This window comes from Anoplophora glabripennis, unplaced genomic scaffold, assembly GCF_000390285.2.
Source record: "Anoplophora glabripennis isolate ALB-LARVAE unplaced genomic scaffold, Agla_2.0 scaffold81, whole genome shotgun sequence".
In the NCBI taxonomy this organism is placed as follows: domain Eukaryota; kingdom Metazoa; phylum Arthropoda; class Insecta; order Coleoptera; family Cerambycidae; genus Anoplophora; species Anoplophora glabripennis.
The window spans coordinates 581264-601075 of record NW_019416522.1 but is presented as its reverse complement, the minus strand read 5'-3'; the positions used below and the strand labels follow the sequence as shown (position 1 = coordinate 601075).

The window sequence follows — 19812 nt, the reverse complement described above, 5'->3', positions numbered from 1 at the left end:
TGAAGGGTTTTGACAGGAAATCCTCGGACACGTCAACTTTAGTTTATAAAATGTCACTTTTTTCAGCCATCGACTTTTATTTTGTTTCGTTTGTTTTTGATGTATGACGTCATCGGCAATTTTTTTAAATGGCAGCCCATATTTTTTTCCACGGATTTCGATAGAGCACATTTTTCTGAGTACGAATATGTCAAAAACGTATGACCTTCAAGATGGAAGTTTTCGAGATATTCGGTTCCAAAGTTTCAAGAATGCATTATACAAGCGATGACAAAATACTAATCATTTATCAAGGAAGCGCTGGAAAAATTACAGTTTTGATAGTTGAAGTTTGTTCTCGCAAGTTTGTGTTTTAAACTGTCTATTATCTCGAAAACTTCCATCTTGAAGGTCGTACGTTTTTGACATAATATTCATGCTCCGTAACTGATCATAAAAATTTCGATTCTTTCCCTTTCACTCAAACGACGGACCATTTTCAAATAAAATGAATTCTGATAGAATAATGATTAATCAACTTAAAATAAAACACAAACTTGCGAGGACAAACTTCAACTATCAAAACTGTAATTTTTCCAGCGCTTCCTTGATAAATGATTAGTATTTTGTCATCGCTTGTATAATGCATTCTTGAAACTTTGGAACCGAATATCTCGAAAACTTCCATTTTGAAGGTCATACGTTTTTGACATATTCGTACTCAGAAAAATGTGCTCTATCGAAATCCGTGGAAAAAAATATGGGTTGCCATTTAAAAAAATTGCCGATGACGTCATAGCTCAAAAACAAACAAAACAAAAAAAAAGTCGATGGCTGAAAAAAGTCACATTTTACAAACTAAAGTTGACGTGTCCGAGGATTTCCTGTCAAAACCCTTCAATAACGATTTATCGAATTTATTCCAAACTTTACGAGCTCAGTGTATAGGAACGTGTGATGTTATTTTTTAGATTATTATTTTAATTTTAAGGTTATGGTGTCAGACTTTTTAGTCCCTAGCTCACCAATTATGCCAAAGCATATATTACTGCATAACTTTTAATTTCGTTAACAGAAACTGTTGTTAGTTATCTTTTCTCCTGAAAAAAGTTATTTCGCTGAATATCACTGTGGTCACTTATAAAATACTTTTTTTAGAGAGCTATGTGTCAATCCATCAATTTTTGAGCATATTTTGGAGAATGACGAGTTTGAGTGATAAGTGAACTTAATTACACAGTACCAGGGCCGTAGACGACACCAGGGGTTGTATTCTGTAATTTTTACAGTGCTACAACTTTAGAGCGACAAAAAAATATCACGAGATAATGCGTAACTTTTACAGAAATATTTATGCTAGATTTATTGCGACATTTTAAGTAAATCTGATTATAGGCTATTGATTATATCCAAAAAGACAGGGTTAAAAGGAACTATGACGTTCAAGCAGTTTTATTACATGAATCGTTCAAAGGGTCATTGTAGATCAAAAAACTGCGGAGTGCTATTAAACTAGAGGGTGGAAATTGAAGATAGGGGTAAAAATGCACCCCTTTCAGTTTTTTAATTGTAGCTAGAAAACAAAGCAAAATTTCATAACCCCATGACGCTGTAACCCCGTAATCCCATAATCTTATATGTGCAAGGGTGTAGAACCACGGAACATGGGTGTCATATATCAAGGATCCGAAGGCATGCCAACCCACGTCCATATTGTTGTATGAGATCCATTTTCCACAGTTTCATGGTTCTACACTTTCGCACGTCCCGGGTTATAAGGCTACGGGGTTATGAACCTATGGGGTTATTAAGTTGTGGTACAATGAGATCAAGGTACAGTTCTGAATAAAACAGAACATTTACCAAATTTGCATCAAATACTGTAGCAAATCAGTGAATAAGTGTTTTAATTATATTACAACACTTAACGTTAAAACTAAAAGTTCATAAGAGAAAGACTACTCTGAAGAATCTACATGTCACGTGTTTCACATTATCATTTTTTCAAATCATTTATTATTTGAACGGCCTCTTATATATTTAAAATTACGTTAAAGAAAGAATAAATAACAATTTGAAAAAGTAAATCACAGGCAGGTGCAAGTAATATTCCGAACTGTTTATCTTTTCCACGAGATTAGTACCAATTTTTTTTCCGATGTACATATAAAAGTAGTTTATTTTCGTCGAAAGAAAAACAGACAAAACCCTACGTAAATGTCTCAAAAGTAGGAAATTTATCAATATCCCGCTTTCAGCACTTAGTTATCAGTCTAGCAAATGAGAAGGGTAATGGAAACTCCTTCGCCGCAAAATTCTTAGTCAAATGTATAAATAGAACGTGATGAGTTGAAAATCTAATGGGAAAACTTTGGGTAAATTAGATCTGTATCAACCTACATATTCTTAATCTAGAATTGAAAACATAAACGAATTTACTCCTGTGATGATTGCTAGTGTAGTATTTGCTGTAAGTGATATTCTCGAGTTTAGTTATACTTTTGTTTGAAAATAATATGAAATAAGACTTAAAAACTGTTAAAATTATAGAAATCAATCATCAATTCAATGAATGAAATACGTTTCTATAGAGCAGAAGTAAAAGTTGGCAATTTTTTATGTTGATATTGTACAAAGCAGATTTTGCAAAAGAAAATAATCTTACCTTAGCGTAGATTTGTTTGTTGAAAGTCACTCGCCGCTGATTTGACTTTTTCAGAGGCGGACTCTCATAGAAATCCTCATCTTCCAAGCCGTAATCGAAAGAGTTATCTAAAGACTCTAACTCCATCTGAAAAAGAATAAATCTATTTATTTCTTGTTCTCGACCGACAATAGTGAAATAACTACTCCATGAAAAATAGTTCTCAATAGACAAATAGACAAAATAAACAGAAGAAATTTGTTAATTTCTCGTGATGCAAAAAAGAAATAATATCACTAAAATGGAAGAATTTTGTTTTGCTTTGAAATACAATTAGAAATTATTTCAATATCTCTGCCACTAGTTGACAATTATATACAAATTCAATGAAATTTTACTGATATAAGAGTAGGTATATATACGTTATATTTTTCAAAAAATTTAATAACATGTTTTTCTAAAGATAAACTGTTTAGATTATTTGTGGTCTTATGAACTTTTTTCTTCAAATATATTCCACCTCTTCAAATACCTTTAAGTAAGTACTCGTATTTTAAGATACTTTCAGTTCTAATTATTTTTTTATATTGATTATAGAGAGAAAAACATTTATTTGTGAAATAATTCCCTTTATATACCAAGATTATGATTCAAATATTTTATTAATAAAGTGTAATCATACATTTTTAATGTATAACTGCATTTAAGTCGTCTATCAAGTAGATAAGGCTTATTACTCTCGACTTACTAGATGTTTATTACAGATAAATATGTGGTTAGAGAGCATTAACATTAGTGTACATACCATCAACATAGGATACCACAAATTAGAGACAATATTTTATGCCAATATATTCAAAATGACACTAATATTAATTAATAAGTCAACAATCTAGCTGATTAGATGATTGGTAGCATTTCCTGTGCCTTTTCGTAAGCTAAATCGATCCTACTTAATTTTTAATTTTGCGTTTCCGTAGAATATTAATATCTGTCAACAAAACTGTGACGTGACATTTCTTTTTAAAATATCGGATCCAGTTTTCTTAGAACGTAATAAGTTTGGAAACATAAATACTTTTATGAGAGTTATAGATGTTCTATAGACTAAAAATGACCCAAAACTTTATTCTGTGAGAAACATCATTCGTTATAATTGTTAATTAATGTTTCTCATTAAAAAACAGGCTATTCGGTGCAAGTAATGACCATCCATAATGGTCATTACTGTGCCACTGTTCATAAAATTCGTCGGTTAAGTATATAAAATGTCTATAAAACTTTATTTTAAATTCCAATTCGACTATGGCGTCGATAAAATCACGAATAGGTTTACTGAACTCTATCTACCAGGAAATTTTTAAAATTTTCGTTAGAAGGGAAAACATTTTAGTGCTTTTTTATACCTAATTTTAAAGAGAGACTTACAGTTTCCCAGAAACCTCTATATTTCAAATTTTTTTGTAAATTGTTTAAAATTAGTAATCTCGAATTGGTGGATATGTTATTGATATACGGCGAATGTAGACAAAACGCTATTGCTGCAGGATGACTATAGGCGAATCGTTTTCCAATGTTTGTAATGTCTTGTTTAAAGGGTTTGTGATACGTTTATATGATTACTTTTTTAAAACCCTGCCTTTCACGGCATACACACATAAAAAGGTATCTTTAATAATAAACTACAAATTTCTTTAAAAGCAATTGCTTTTTATGAAGAAATATTTATTTAATTTGATCATATATCTTTATTTCAGTATTACTCATGTATTTGGAACAATTCTATTTTACGTTTAGAAAATGTATTAGAATCAAAGATACATCCTAAATTTAAACGTATAATATAATGTATTAAAACATAGTAAATTATAATGTAAAACAAATCAATTTCTTTAAAACAATCATGTTTTAAGGTTGCATCTACATTTTGGTTATTTTAATTTAAATGAACTTATTTAAAACAAATAAATCATAAGTCCAAATTAAAACACTTATTTTATCAAAGGAATAATAGTATTTATTGACATAAAACTATCATATCGTTAAATTTTCAGATAAACTGCATTTAAAGATGTGGTATAGTTGATTTTAGTATATTGTTTTAATTCAAAACTATCATATTTTTAAAACTACGGCGAAAAGCGTGGATTAACTTTCAGCGACAGCCAAAGGCATTTAGACTTTTAACTTCTACCACATGCAGTTACTCGTCTCGTATGTGTTTTATAACTTGCAGTGTAGTGTGAGTGTGTATGGTGTATAGTCTGTGGTGTACTGTACTGTGTAATACATCGTAGGAGTGTGTAATGTAGTCTTAGACAAGAACAAGACTACTTAGAACATTTAACTGCTTCTGATTATGGTGTTAAGGAAAATTGCATTTTCATTGAACTGGATGACTTTCACATATATAAAAATATTAGTTGTGATTTAATGCATAACCTTTTCGAAGGAATCCATCGTTATGAAATGGCGAAAATTATTAACAATTTATTAACTAATAACTATTTTACATTAAGCTACATTACTAAATGCTCGAATTAAGTATAACTCTTATATGTATAAATAAAAACATTCCTCCAAACATTAAGTATGCATGAACAAATTAGAAACGGTTATATTACTGTCATCTTCATGCTTTCCTTAGTTTTAAATTTTCATTTAATTATTAGAGATTTAGTTCCAGAAAATGATAAAACATGGATACTATACTTAATTTTATTAGAAATAACCGAAATGTTATTTTTGTCTATCTTTAATGATGAATCCATTGATTTTTTAAAATGTCTTATTGAAGACCATCACCTAATGTGTTTAAAACTATTTAAAGAAAATTTAAAGCCTAAATTTAATTTTTTGCTTCACTACCCAAATATAATAAAGAAAATTGGACCTGTAATACATGTTAGCTCCATTAGATACGAAGTAAAACATAAAGATTTAAAATATTTAGCTACCCTTATTACATGTAGAAAAAATGTACATTTTTCACTTTGTATGCGGACGCAGCTTAAATTATCGTATAGAATTTTATCACAAAAGGACTAATAGACACGTTTGAACATGGACCAATTCAAAATTTAATAAAAGGAGACGTTATCCTTCCATCTAATTCAGAAATTTCATCTTCAAGTTTTTGCGTGCCATGGTTAAAAATTAATGGTATTTTTTACAAAATCAAGTCTTGTGTTTTATTAGGTATCCTAATCCTTCTTTCGGTATAATAGAAAACATCATTATTAATGAAGACAACAATACAATAATTTGTTTTCATTTCTATTTATTAATTACCTTAAATTATGATTTGCATCATAGTGCTTATTCTGTGAAGATCTCTGAAAATTTTGTAACGGTAGACATTAAAACTTTAGGAACAGTTAAACCTACCGTATTTCACACTGTCTCGGAAAAATTATTTATATTTTTGTGAATGTTATTTTATACATAAACAGCTAAGGAACATTAATTCTTAAAATTATTTCTTATATTTGTAATGTTTTGTGTATACGTTTATTTAAGAAAAAATACATTCCATTCAAACATACTCATACTTTTATTTTAACCTTACCCTATCTTTCCTAAAAAAGTTCCAAATTTTTATTCCAAAGAACTATTTTATTTAATTCAGGAAAGTTATAGTCTCATATCAAATAAAACCATTTATTTATATTTAAAAAACAATAATTTTCTTTCAAACATATATTTTGTTTTGTTAGAACAAATGTAATGTTATATTAATTTTATAGTATTTTTAAAATAAAATTACAAATGTTTTCTCTAAACCAATGAAAAATTTGAATCAACAATATGTACTACATTATTTCAATACATAAATATTTTTCATGTGAAGCGTTTATTACTTAATCGAAATATGTAAATACTTTAAAGAAATAATATTCTTTGTTCAAATACATGTTTGCATTGCGGATATGGGAAGATATTATTTGTTTAGTTTAAATTTTACTGCATTGAATTAAACAATTATTTTTATGTGTGTACTGTCCGCATGGAAGATAATCAAAACCGCTGTAGAGAAACAACGTGCCAGCTGCCAAACTATTACAACTGATCCTAGTAAAAAAAGTTTTTAGGCACTGTTAAAATTGTAAGAATTCTCCTTGGAAATTACTTTTGAGAAAGTTATAATTTCTAAGCATGTTTTTAAGCTCTATTTAAAACCAATGTTTGAGTTGGGCGGTCGCCTTATTAGCATGTTATTAGGTATTGAATTATAGACTTCGAAATATCACTCCTCATACTTCAACTTAGAGCAGTAGTGATATGTTTTCAACATAATACGGAAACTTTGTCCAAGTTTTGAAGGATAAGCATGTTCACTTTTATGTATTTTCTTAACTTTTTTATGGGAACATGTTCATAGTTACATTAGAAAACTGAATCCGGTTCTATCAAGGGCCGCATATCCTCGAACTCCACGTACATAAAAGGTTACTCGAACTCTATGATCATAGTTCTTGGGAGAGGAGAACCAACACAGCACAGCGTTGATGGGTTGACGTATTTCTGTGAATTTGTTATTTTCGCGGAAGGTATTTTCTTTTAAGTGTCTACCACTAAAACCTTGACTTGGATTAATGACTAGACTTAATTTGGAATTAAGATCTCAAAACAGTGGAAACGTAATTAAAATATGGTGGTTTACACAGATAGTGAATTGATATATACAGGGTGGGCCATTATTGTGAGAAAGTACAATAACTCCCTTGTTACTCATAATAGAGAAAAAAAGTTTATATAAAAGTTGCACAAAATCAAGAAACCTAAACTGCTAAATTAATTTGAGACATAGAGGGTGATTAGTAAAAACAGGACACGCCAAAGATTACATTTTTTAAATGGGTCACCCAGTATATTTTTATACATATGGACTTCTGAGAACTATACATATATGGCAATATAAACAGTTTAACATTTTAGTGCCGGGTTGCCAAGTTATGTAAATATAATTTTTTTATTTTTTTTTTACTTTTTTAATAAAATAATTTAGTAAAAACTTGAGAATTTAAGTACAATAAATTTTATTAATTAATAATGTATATACCTACAGTGTGTATGGATGGAGTTGACAAGAGGAGAAACTCTTTTGTTTTCGACTTTATCGAAAAATGTCACTTTTTATAAAAAGTTCTGTCCCTCGAAAAAATGAGACGGTCATACAAACATCTTAGATTAGATATACAGGGTGTCCATAAATTAAAAAAACACGAAAATACTCAAGAGAGAAGTACCATTATTCATTATTTTACACAACATTTTTATAAAACAAATCTGTTTATAACCTCGAACGAACAATGTCCTAATACAAATTTTAAAATAAAATGCTTTCTTAATTTTTGTTTTCTTTAAAATTGTTTATTAACGATTTTTTGCATAAAATTTTCCTTTTACATTTTTTAATTAAGTCATTTCGATGAGAAATTCAATTCTCTACAAAATTTTCCCTATGAACTATACCGAAATTTTGCTTGGTTTTCGTGCTATATTTAAAACTGCAAAAGTGCATTTTCACCCCTATCTTCAATTTCAACCATCTAATTTAATAGCACCCCTCGGTTTTTTCATTTTTAATGACCCTTAGAACAAGTCAAGTGATGAAAATCCTTGAACGTCTTATTTCCTTTCTTTTTTACAAAAAATGAGAATTAAAACGTATAAGGGCAAATGCGACGAAAATCGAAAAATTGGCTAAGTTTGAGCGGCCATATATCAGTCAATTTTCAACCAAAAATAACAATTTCAACAACAACAATTTCTTGTTTTGAAGGAAATTTTATCTACTCTTTTTTTATGAAGCAATGCCTATACCTATCTTTACTAAAAAAAAATTAGAGGCAAAAAAGTAAAAAAAAAATCAGAAAATCGAATTTTTGCTTTTTTCAAATTGTTTAATAACGTTTTTTGCATAAAATTTTCCTTTTAAATTTTTTAAATAAGCTATTTCCATGGGAAATTCAATTCTCTAAATAATTTTTCCTATGAACTATAGCAAAATTTTGTTTCGTTTTCGAGATACAATAAAAAGAACTGAAAGGAGTGCATTTTCATCCCTATCTCCAATTTCCACCATCTAATTTAATAGCAGTCCACGGTTCTTTCATCTAAAATGACCCTTTGAACGATTCATGCAATAAAATTGCTTGAACGTCATGGTTCATTTTAAAATCTTATATTCAATAGCCTAATCTACGTTTTGTGTAAATGCTAATGAATATAAATGAAAATCAGCGGTTCTCAACAAGTTTTCTGTTGAAAATTACACTTATTTTAATGTGTCATATTTCTCATTTTTTTAGAAAAAAAATCTGTTAATTACATAAGTGTGATTGGAGTCTTTTTTAATTTATTTGCCTTCCTACTAGTTTCGGCTATTATACAATCATCAGTGAAAAACATGTCAACCATTGGAAAATAATTGGTTGCACGAAACTGCCAATAAATTACAATAAACATATTTTTTTGTAAAGTTGTGCAAAACCGTACTTATCTTATCAACTTCGACGTCACCTGTTACATGAGTGTTGCACAATAATGAAAAAGTAATATTAACGGTCGGTGGAAGGAAACACAAAAAACAAGCGCTTAGGTAGAGTTCTGGAAGGAAGCCTAAATAGTTGAAGATAGGCAGTTGAAGTGAGAACAGTGTGGAGATAGGTAGCAAGACGATCGCCGGACAGTGTAATGTGAAAAATATAGAAGAAGTGGAAAATTAAGTGTTTAACTGGTATTAGTTAGCAGGTAATATTCCCTAAGTACTTTGTTGTTAATTGTTCTATGTAATGTTATGATTGTGATGATTATAGACGTTTCATGATAAAAATTCTGTATATGTTTCATTGTTTTATGCTCAGGGGTGTATATTTTTCTAAGGTAAAATTGTTACAATTATTATTAACGATTGCTCATTATTTATTACATGTTTAAAAATGTATATATTGTCGTGGCTGCCCAGATATTGCAATAACAACTTCTTTGTTTCACATTTAACTTGTTTTATCATGATTACGTTGTTCTTTGATTTCTTGTGCTCACTTTATGTCATACGCATGTAAGAGCTTTGTTGAATTTACTAACATTTTCGCCCATGATATTAAATACAAAAAAAAAGAATTGCTCTGGATTGCCTCCCGTATGGGACTCCAGTACCTTACCTATTATTATTGTTGTTATTATTGTTGTTATTATTGTTGTTGTTGTTATTGTTATTATTATTGTTATTATTACCTTCCGGCCCTGCCGGCTAACTAACACCAAACCTCTTCAGTTTTACTTGGAAGTGTGTATGACTAATATGGGGTAACAAATGACATTTAGTGACGCATTAAATGAGACAGCTCTTATTTATCATTAGCAAAGGATCTTAATTCATGTCTTTGATTAGCGGTTGTTTTGTATTTATATTTGGGTGGTAAGAGTAACGATCGTGGGTTTATCTGCCATGCTCTTTCCCCACAGGAGTTCTAGGTGAGTGAGCCTGGCACTCTCATTCTATGTTCAATGGTTGTAAATGTTTTTGTTGTTCTTTCTATTTGTCACATGTTTGATTTGAAGAGTGTTGTACGTAAATAATAAAGTTAGGTGTATTTACTCTGCTTTTGTTTTATAAAATTAAACCAAACATCCCCTCAAAGAAACTTAGTAGCCAGCGCCTTCCGGTCAATTAAAAATAGATACACACAACGTAGGGATTCCTTATGACGATCACATATTTTTGGCCACAACTTTGTATGATTTTTTTTATCGAACCTGGGGTTGTTATACTACAAAGTATGCAATGAAAATATCTATATTTTGTTTCAAGTCATCGTATCTAATTGAAAACGAATAATAAAACTGTGACATTTCAATTTCAATCCTTAAGTCAGAGTGAAATTTGGTACAAATTTTATGGGGTTTCAACAATTACAGTAGAACTCCTATCACGGATGCTTTGTTTATTTTTCCTAGTACCATTTTTGACACATTTCAATTGAATACAAAATCCCCCTTTAACACCCCGTACATTTCAATTTTGTAACCGAATACTATACGCGTACATTTGCGACAACAGGTGGCTGACAGACGTCACCATCGACGTATTTAATCATCTCGTGGCAGCCCTCGCTTTCAACGACACACCCCGCCCAGTCTCACACACCAAACGCCACGGTCAAGTTTAAACGTTAAAGGACTAGCAACAGGATCTCCAGCTTTGTATTCATCCCCATATGGTCGTCGCGAGACGAGAAACAAGGCCATTCGTACCGAAATTTATTACAGTCGGTTCAAATGTGGTGCAAGTGAAGAGTCCGAAAATGGTTAAAGGTTTTTGCCAACTGAGACATGAATTATTGATGAGTTCTAATTTATTTTCTCGATATTAGAATAGAATAGAACGGGTTCATTAATCCAAGAGACCATATTATTACAATGATGTAGGACAGGCCAATAAAAGTATACCTACGTACAGTATACGCAAATATAGGAACTAAAGTATAAGTAGGTACAAACAATAAGATCAGGATTGCGTTCAAACACAACATTCTGTTTCACCGGTTGGAGACTGGTGTAATATTTTATAATTTATTTAAAACATCGGCGACATCATTTCTCGAGCGGCGATGCAATGGTTCGTCATTGTTGAAACGAATCAGAATCACTGATTACACTAAAGCTTAGGGATATTTAGTTGATAGTGTCAATCGCGTAATGTTGGTTGCTTATGCTCAATGGTCACGTGTAATAATTTAGGAAGGCTCAGTATAATTCACGACCCATATAATAAGGATCAAATTTATGTAGTGACTTTAATGTATGTTGCAAATTTGGCATACAATTTCTTTAATCGTTTGTGATAATATGAATAAAATAAGACCTAAAATGCTTTCCTGGGAAATGCCAGAATTAATAGCTAAGTAAAGTCCAAAGTAATCAACAAACTGTTTTCAGTATTTTATGATCATTGTACATACGTGCCAGGCATGTTAGACCAGGAATGCTCGGATAATTCTTCAGTCAGGCTGATTTTTTGTGAGCAGATAGTAAAAATAGTGTAGAATGATATGTACTGTATCGGCTCACTGAAAAAAACGGGCGACATTGTTTAAAAGTTGATCGAACTAACATACCGTTTTAGTAGAAAATCGCGTTTTTTGACTGTAACTTTTTTTCTGACTGTTCTACAGAACCTTTTTTGTTCGTCTTTAAAAAATCTACAAAACTACGTCTCGAGCGTCAAAAAATATCAATCCGGTCAAAAGTTACTTGCAAAAACCCGCCAATAGGCCTCTTGCACATGCCGGATTTTTTATATTAGTTCACATATTTAAATATTGCTTTATTTCAAATTATTAATTATAAAATCTTTTGTGAAAAATTCTACTCGAAAATTGACTAAATCGTAAGTTGAAATTTGGAGATGAGCATCCTGTAGGGGCGTGTCGTAGAACGAGTTGCTATTGGTGCGACGTCATCGGTAAGTAAACTGGCCGCTTCACATTAGAAAACGATGTCAGTCCTATTACTTCTTAAAAACATTTATTATTTTTAGTTTACATACGATACGATAACGATACTGATGTGCTGTTATATTTATTAACTGGTTTCCATTCTATTATGTAGGTATACCTAAATATGCACCTATGTAGCAAAATAATTAAGTTTGTGTAGGTATTGTGCAAAACCGTACTTATCTTATCAACTTTCACGTCACCTGTTACATGAGTGTTGTATAACAATGAAAAAATAATATTAACGGACAGTTAAAAGGAAGCACAAAAAAACAAAACACCTAGGTGGGGCAATTCTGGAAGGAAGCCTAGATAGTTGAATATAGGCAGTTGAAGTGAGAACAGTGTGCAGATAGGTAGCAAGACGATCGGCGGGCAGTGTGACAAAGTAGTGTAAAATTAAGTGTTTAACCGGTAGTAGTTAGTATTTGGTAATATTCTTTAAGTACTTTGTTGTATTGTTCTATGTAATCTTATGATTGTGATGGTTATAGATGTTTCATGATAATAATTCTTTGTATGTTTAGCTTCCATTGCTTTATGCTCAAGGGTATATATTTTTCTAAGGTAAAATTGTTATAATTATTATTCACGATTGCTCATTATTTATTTCATGTTAAAAATATATGTATTGTCCTGATTGCCAAACATTACAATAACGACTTCTTTGTTTCACATCTAACTTGTTTTTGCCACGATTACGTTATACGTAAAACCTAGATGTTTCATGATAATAATTCTGTATATGTTTGGCCTTCATTGTCTTACGCTCAGGGGCGTATATTTCTCTAAGATAAAATTGTTACAATTATTATTAACGATGGCTCATTATTTATTACATGTTGAAATATATATATATTGTCGTGTCTGCCCAGATATTGCAAAACAACTTCTTTGTTTCACATTTAACTTGTTTTATCTTGATTACGTTGTTCTTTGATTTCTTGTGCTCACTTTATGTCATACGTCTATACGAGCCTTGTTGAGTTTACTAACATTTTCGCCCGTGTGGAACGAATCTGGATTAATCTCGATTGCCTCCCGTATGGGACTCCAGTGTTATGAAGGATCTTCCGAAATCTCAACTGTAGCTGTATTGTCTCCCGTATGGGACTCCAGTACCTTCCGGCTATGCCGGCTAACTAACACCAAATCCCTTCAGTTTTACTTGGAAGTGTGTATGACTAATATGGGGTTAACAGATGACATGTAGTGACACATTAAATGGGACAAGACTTATTTATCATTAGCAAAGGATCTTAATTTATTCCTTTGGTTAGTGGTTGTTGTTGTATTTATATTTGGGTGGTAAGAGCAACGATCGTGGGTTTCTCTGCCATGCTCTTTCCCCGCAGGAGCTCTAGGTGAGCCTGGCACTCTCCTTTTATGTTTAATGGTTGTTAATGTTTTTGTTGTTCTTTCTATTTGTCACATGTTTAATTTGAATTGTATGTAAATAAAGGTTAGGTGTATTTACTCTGCTTTTGTTTTATATAATTAAACCATACATCCCCTCTACAAAGTTAGTAGCCAGCGCCTTCTGGTCAATAAAAAAATAGATACAACGTAGGGATTCCTTATGACGATCACATATTTTTGGCCACAACTACGTTTACTTATTTTTTGTCGAACCTAGGGTTGTTATACTACAGTATAATATTTATTTTTACGACGTTTAGTTCAAGTGAGCTTTCCACGCATAGCATAATATTATTTACTACCTAAATAATATTTTGAATCTAAATATGTTAATTTAAATAATCATAATTAGTTTTTAGTTTTTCAAAAATTTTTAAGAATATTTGTAACATGACCGAACAAGGTTATGGTAAAGCCCAATCAGACAATTTACCGAATTCCATGATGATTGCGCAGTTTTTTCGAAAAGCATTTTATTTGGCAGAAATAAGGGGAATAAAAGCAAACAGGTATGAAAATGTGATTTATATATATCTACATAAATTAATTTTAAAATACATTTTTTTCTGGCGTTTTTACTGGTGTATTTTCACACATCGGTACAATGCACCAGTAATAGTATTAGACTAGGCGGTATCTGTTTTGGCTTGGGTGAATCGTAGATCCACGGAGATTTTTGGCTTTTTGGCTTTCAAATATCACTAGAAATGAAAATTTTCCTATGCTCTCCTAATTGACGGATTCGAATTTTTCAAAAAGCGTTTGAAAGCTTGATAGCCCTATAAATGATTAAATTTTCAAGTATTTAAGGGCCTTGGTTTTTGCTGTGCAAAATTTTGAATTTTTCAAAATCTGGATTGCTAAATTATTATGCAAAATCTAACTGATTTTGACGAAATTTGTTGTGATGATTCTACATAACATGAAGTTTTCTTGAGCCAAGTATGAAAGAACAAACCCAATTTAAAACCTCAAAAATATTCCCTAAAAAGTAATGTTTTTAACACCATATTTGGCGATTTTTTCGAGTTTTACAATAACAATATTCTGAAAAAATTTAATTACAAACATTTTTTTCCTCTTCCATTTTCGCCTAAAATGAACTCTTGAAAATATACATAATTAAATAGGAAGAAAAATAGGACATTTTTCGAATTTAGTATTCAGTGTAGATACAAAAACTATTAAAATATTTTTTTCTGCAAGGGGCCTATTATGCCATTTTAAATAAACAATAATAAATCGCGATGTTATCACAGAGGCTTCTTCGGATAACACTCAATCATTCCTCACTGCAGACAAATAATTTATGCGAAAGTTATGGCCTTATAAACAAATTAACTAATTAACGATCTGTACAAATCTCAGCGAAGTCGCGCCAATTTTTTTATTGATAGATTTAACAAAAAGCTATCGAGTTCCATTGTTTTTTCTCAAAAAATGCATTTTTAGTATTTAATATTAATTGTATTTTAATATTAATTGTACGGGCAAGAGAAAAGCCACATAAAACAATTTTCGAAACTCAGCCGAGCGTTCGATTTTCCATCAAGTGCCGCGTGGCGGTGTGGTGGGGGAAGCTGGTCGATCGCGTTTCTCAGTCTCGAAAAAAGTTGTTGCGCGTGTTCAAAATCGACAACGCAACTTTAGTCGTACTTTTCTTGGGATCTATGAAAGATAAAATAATTTTTTTTTTGTTATTTGATACTACAAGAGGAATTGATTTATGCACCAACAACTACAAAAAATTAATCTGTCACGTTCCAATGCGCATTAAGTATTAATTGAGTAATTTATTGCAACATTATTCATAAAAAAATTGGGAAGATAACTGCTGAAGGATAGGTGATTTGTGAGACATTTATAAAAACTGATATTTATTGCGTTTAATGCAAAATTGCGTGCAAAATAAATCTGATTATTTTATTAATATAATATACAACATTTTTATGAATAATGTTGCAATGAATTAATGAAACCAGTTGACCGGATTGATATTTTTTGACACATTGTTTTGTAGATCTTTTAAAGACGAACAAAAAAGTATTGTACCATTTCTCTGTAGAACCGTCAGAAAAAAAGTTTGTCGAAAAACGCGATTTTCTGCTAAAACGGCATGTTTGATCAACTTTTAAACAATGTCGCCCGCCTTTTTCAACGTGCGGATACGGCACATATTATTCTACATTATTTTTACTATCTGCTCACAAAAAGTCAGCCTGACCGAAGAATTATGCATGAAATGGTCATTTTCGGGCTAGATTTCCTGGTCTATGTTTGTACAATATCTTAATCTACACAATCAAATGCTTCACAAACAGATCAAGAGCAATAAACTTGTATTGTCTCGTCGTCATCCAAGAATAAATGGACATAGTCGACTGGATGTCAGCAATTGCGTTGTTACCAGATAACCGGAAAATTTATACATACATTTTTAATAGAACGTTCTGTATATTTTTTCTTACTTGGATACGAAGCTTTTTGAAGATTATAATGATTTATACTTTGACGATTTTCCAATATCACTTTATCTTGCCGTTTTACCTGTGTGATATTTAAAAACACCTTGTATAGATTTTTTGTAAAATATTTCGCCTTAAAACTGATTTATTACTAGTTTGTGTAACAAATGAAACATTTGTTAGCCATATGTGTTCGAATCGTTTTGTTTCATTAACTTTACTGACATTAGATCATTTTTTAGAGGAATCCCCTTGAGGATGACTAAATATATAGTCGAAACGTCAACAAATTTTGCGAAAAAAAGGGGTTTTGATTAATTGTCCTAAACTCATGAAGAAAATACTCTGAGTTTTGTAGATCGACCTAATTTGACAATATTTCTGAGAATACATGAAATAGCCATTGGTATAAATAAAAGGTGTGAAAATTTGATAAAATATTTGACATTTTGATCAAAATCGGTCCGATGAACTCACTAGACTCATATTAAATTTTAAGATTTTATTACTTATACGTTAAGTTACAAAATGGACCAATTTGTACACTTTAAGACAAACATTTTTGAGTATTTTTAAATAAAGATACATTACGTGGTCGCGGTACACATATTTGTTTTCGTGAAAACACACGAGCCTTTCATTGTATTAAAAATGGATAGTGATCTATTTATATTGGCAAAACAGTATCTAATATCAAATTAAATTTGCCAAGTTTGTACGCTGTTATATTACAGCCAGGCTTAGAACCCTTAAAAGATAGCTTATCTAAAACGAGTAAGTATCGATAAATAGGTTGTAAATGAATTTGTAAAAATTATAAAAACGTTTGTATCGTTAAGATAATGCAGTAGTAGTATAACAAGGTTCAAATAGTTTTATAAAAACAACTTATTTTATCAAATATTTTAATAATTTCGACGACACAAGAAAAACAACAAAATTTATACAACGACGAAATAATTTTGTTGCTGTTGATATAACACCAAAGACTTTTTAAAAGCATTAATCCAAAACGCGAATATAGGAAGAGAAATATGACATATTCTTGTAATTATTCGCATACCAGTGGAAAAAAACTGAATTTAAAGAATGAAATCAACTTTTCAACTAATGATATTGTAGCAAACTACTATGCTGCATTGAAATGCACCCGCAATAACTAGGAAACATATCATAGAGGCTTTTTCGATTTCATAAGCCAAAATGAATCCTTTTAGTGTCCTAAAAATACTGGGTATATAAAAAATAAAACATGATGGCAGTTACTATAAAGAATACGTCACCAATAATCTGCTTACTTTGTTTTACATCTAATAAGAAATTACGTGATTTACGTCACGCTGATGTCAATATAGAATATATGATGGATGAATTGGTAGACAAATTAAACAAAGTAAACAGTTTACTTAATTATGTACTGTTACTTTCGTCACAATACGGTACTGAGTATTATCGTACACTGTAGTGGACATTTGTTTTTCTTATTCTATATCCCACTACCTATCTACAAAAAATATATTTAATATACAGGGTGCCCCGGTTTTATGTCACAGTGCACATCGAGCGGCGCTTCCACCATTTTTGTTGTTAATTTTTAATTGGACATCATTACTATGTTAGAACCGTACATATTTTAAAAATTAGATTCTTACTATCTGCTAATGTAATTTTTATTAACAAAATTGGACAAACACACTTTACACATAAAACAAAATAGAAAAACAAAACAAGAATAAGTTAAAGTAAGTATTCAACTCCAAATATCGATATCCACTCAGACGTTTCTCGCCGCGAATGATACGTACGAATGAAACTATTATACGATGTGTAAGCCATATATGAAGGCGTGTTCACAGCTTGACCATTGTTTACACGATTGGAATATGCAAGTTGATTTTACACGTGATATTTATTTATTTATTTATTTATTTATTTATTTATTTATTTGATACACTATTTAACAGAAAATATCCAATTACTGAATGGGTGGGAAGACAATATGTAATATAAAAAAGAAAAAGAAAAATGACAGTAACAATTGGTAAAACAATTCGAACACAAAAAAACTATAAATAAATTTAAAAGTAATAAAACTTAATAAACTATTTTACATTAAATAAAATAACAGTAGTGTAAAACAATCATCTGCTTTAGTAAAATACAATAAACATTATACATATACACAAGCTAAAATGAAAAATGCCCATAAAGACAACATAAAATGAATAACAAAACAAACAAAAGCCAATTAAAATAGGTTCGTTATTGACTTTATGTTACAAGAAAAAATGTCAATATTATGTTGGAGGCTGTTGCAATTTTCACACATGACATAAATTGGTGATGACAATAATAAATTAATATTAGGCATTGCGAGGTACATCATATTCGAGTAGCGTAGATTGGCGCGAGGCACATGGAAGTTAAAACGATCCAAAATATGAGGGCAATCATACACATAATGATTTTATACAAAAAAACAACAGAATGCATATCTCGACGTGTCTCTAAGGACTTACAGTTAAACATGTCCAAAAGAATATTGTGGGAAAATCCAATGTTGGGATATATTCCTTGAGTTCCGAAGTGCATATATTTTAAGAATTTTCTTTGAATGTTTTCTAATTTATTTTTATAGACTACATACTGAGGATACCAAACTATTCAAGCATACATGTCAATAACGTCATTTTTCATTTTATTACATTTATTTTAGTTGTTTATCGGTTTACAAGAAATTGAATTTGTGTACCGTGTCATTTATTGTTATTCGTATTTGGCGAAGTGTGTTTTTTGTTATTTTTTTACGGTGTGTATCTTCACACACTTCTGTATGATATTATGAAAAAACGTATACGTATGCGAATAAAAAAAAGTGAGGTTTGACAGCGCCCCAATATACCTACAAAAAATTAACTTTATTCCATTTCCTGAGATAATAAAAAGGATTATTATATGAAATCATTAAGAACAAAATTCTGTTTAAATGAATGAATCGTAACAAATAAATAAACAAAAGTTACTGATAATTTCCATATCAGGTTAATTGTATGTCATCATAAAACAAAAGTAATAAAACATAATGGCGAAAAAAATTGAATCACCTCTGAAATATAATTACTTATTTGATAATTGGATGTGTTAAATAAACCAATCCCAATAGGAATCAAGTTTAATATATAACTTTTGCCTTGTTATCAGTACCAAATTAACCAATGACTGATGTGTTAGATATACAAAAAAGTCTCATAAATATTAAGGAATAAGAGCCCAAGCATAAATATTTAAAGTACTCCAAAGTCCTTCCTTTTTTAATTTTAAACACCCACCATCCAACCCACTTAAGACACACTTCCAAGAACCACCTGTTTCAGATATGCAGTTGGGAAAATTTTGACGTAATATTAAACAACACACCACCCTAATAAACTTCAAGCTGCTAATTTGAAGTAAATATTTGTGGCAAGATGCGGATGCGAATTGTGTTTTTTTATTTCTTGGCGTTCTAGAAGTTAAACAGAAGTTCTGTCCTGTCATCGGAGTCATTACCATACTAGTTCACAGCAGTTTAAAAGATTTAAAGGCACACAACGAAGATTAAAAATAAAAAAAAATGAGTATCACATTGCACCCCTTAATTCATCTACTTAAATCTGTGAAATAAAACTGTATGTAATTATTTGTGAATATTGAAAAAAATTCTTCAACAACGCAATATAGGGTGATTCTAGAAAACATAACCACACTTATACGGCGTAAGATAGAGATGAAAATACCTAGATTATTTAAACCTAATTTA

The 19812-nt window shown here is 30.5% G+C and overlaps 1 protein-coding gene across 1 annotated transcript in view; it reads right to left on the bottom strand.

Annotated features, from left to right (window-relative positions):
- The window catches only part of LOC108908866 (protein c-ets-1-A), a 351302-nt gene that overhangs the window by 311823 nt on the left and 19667 nt on the right, over positions 1-19812 (bottom strand). Inside the window, exon 2 of the mRNA XM_018713020.1 lies at positions 2645-2770. Within this exon, the coding sequence (XP_018568536.1) occupies positions 2645-2770 (126 nt within the window). The remainder of the gene's footprint in view (positions 1-2644; positions 2771-19812) is intronic.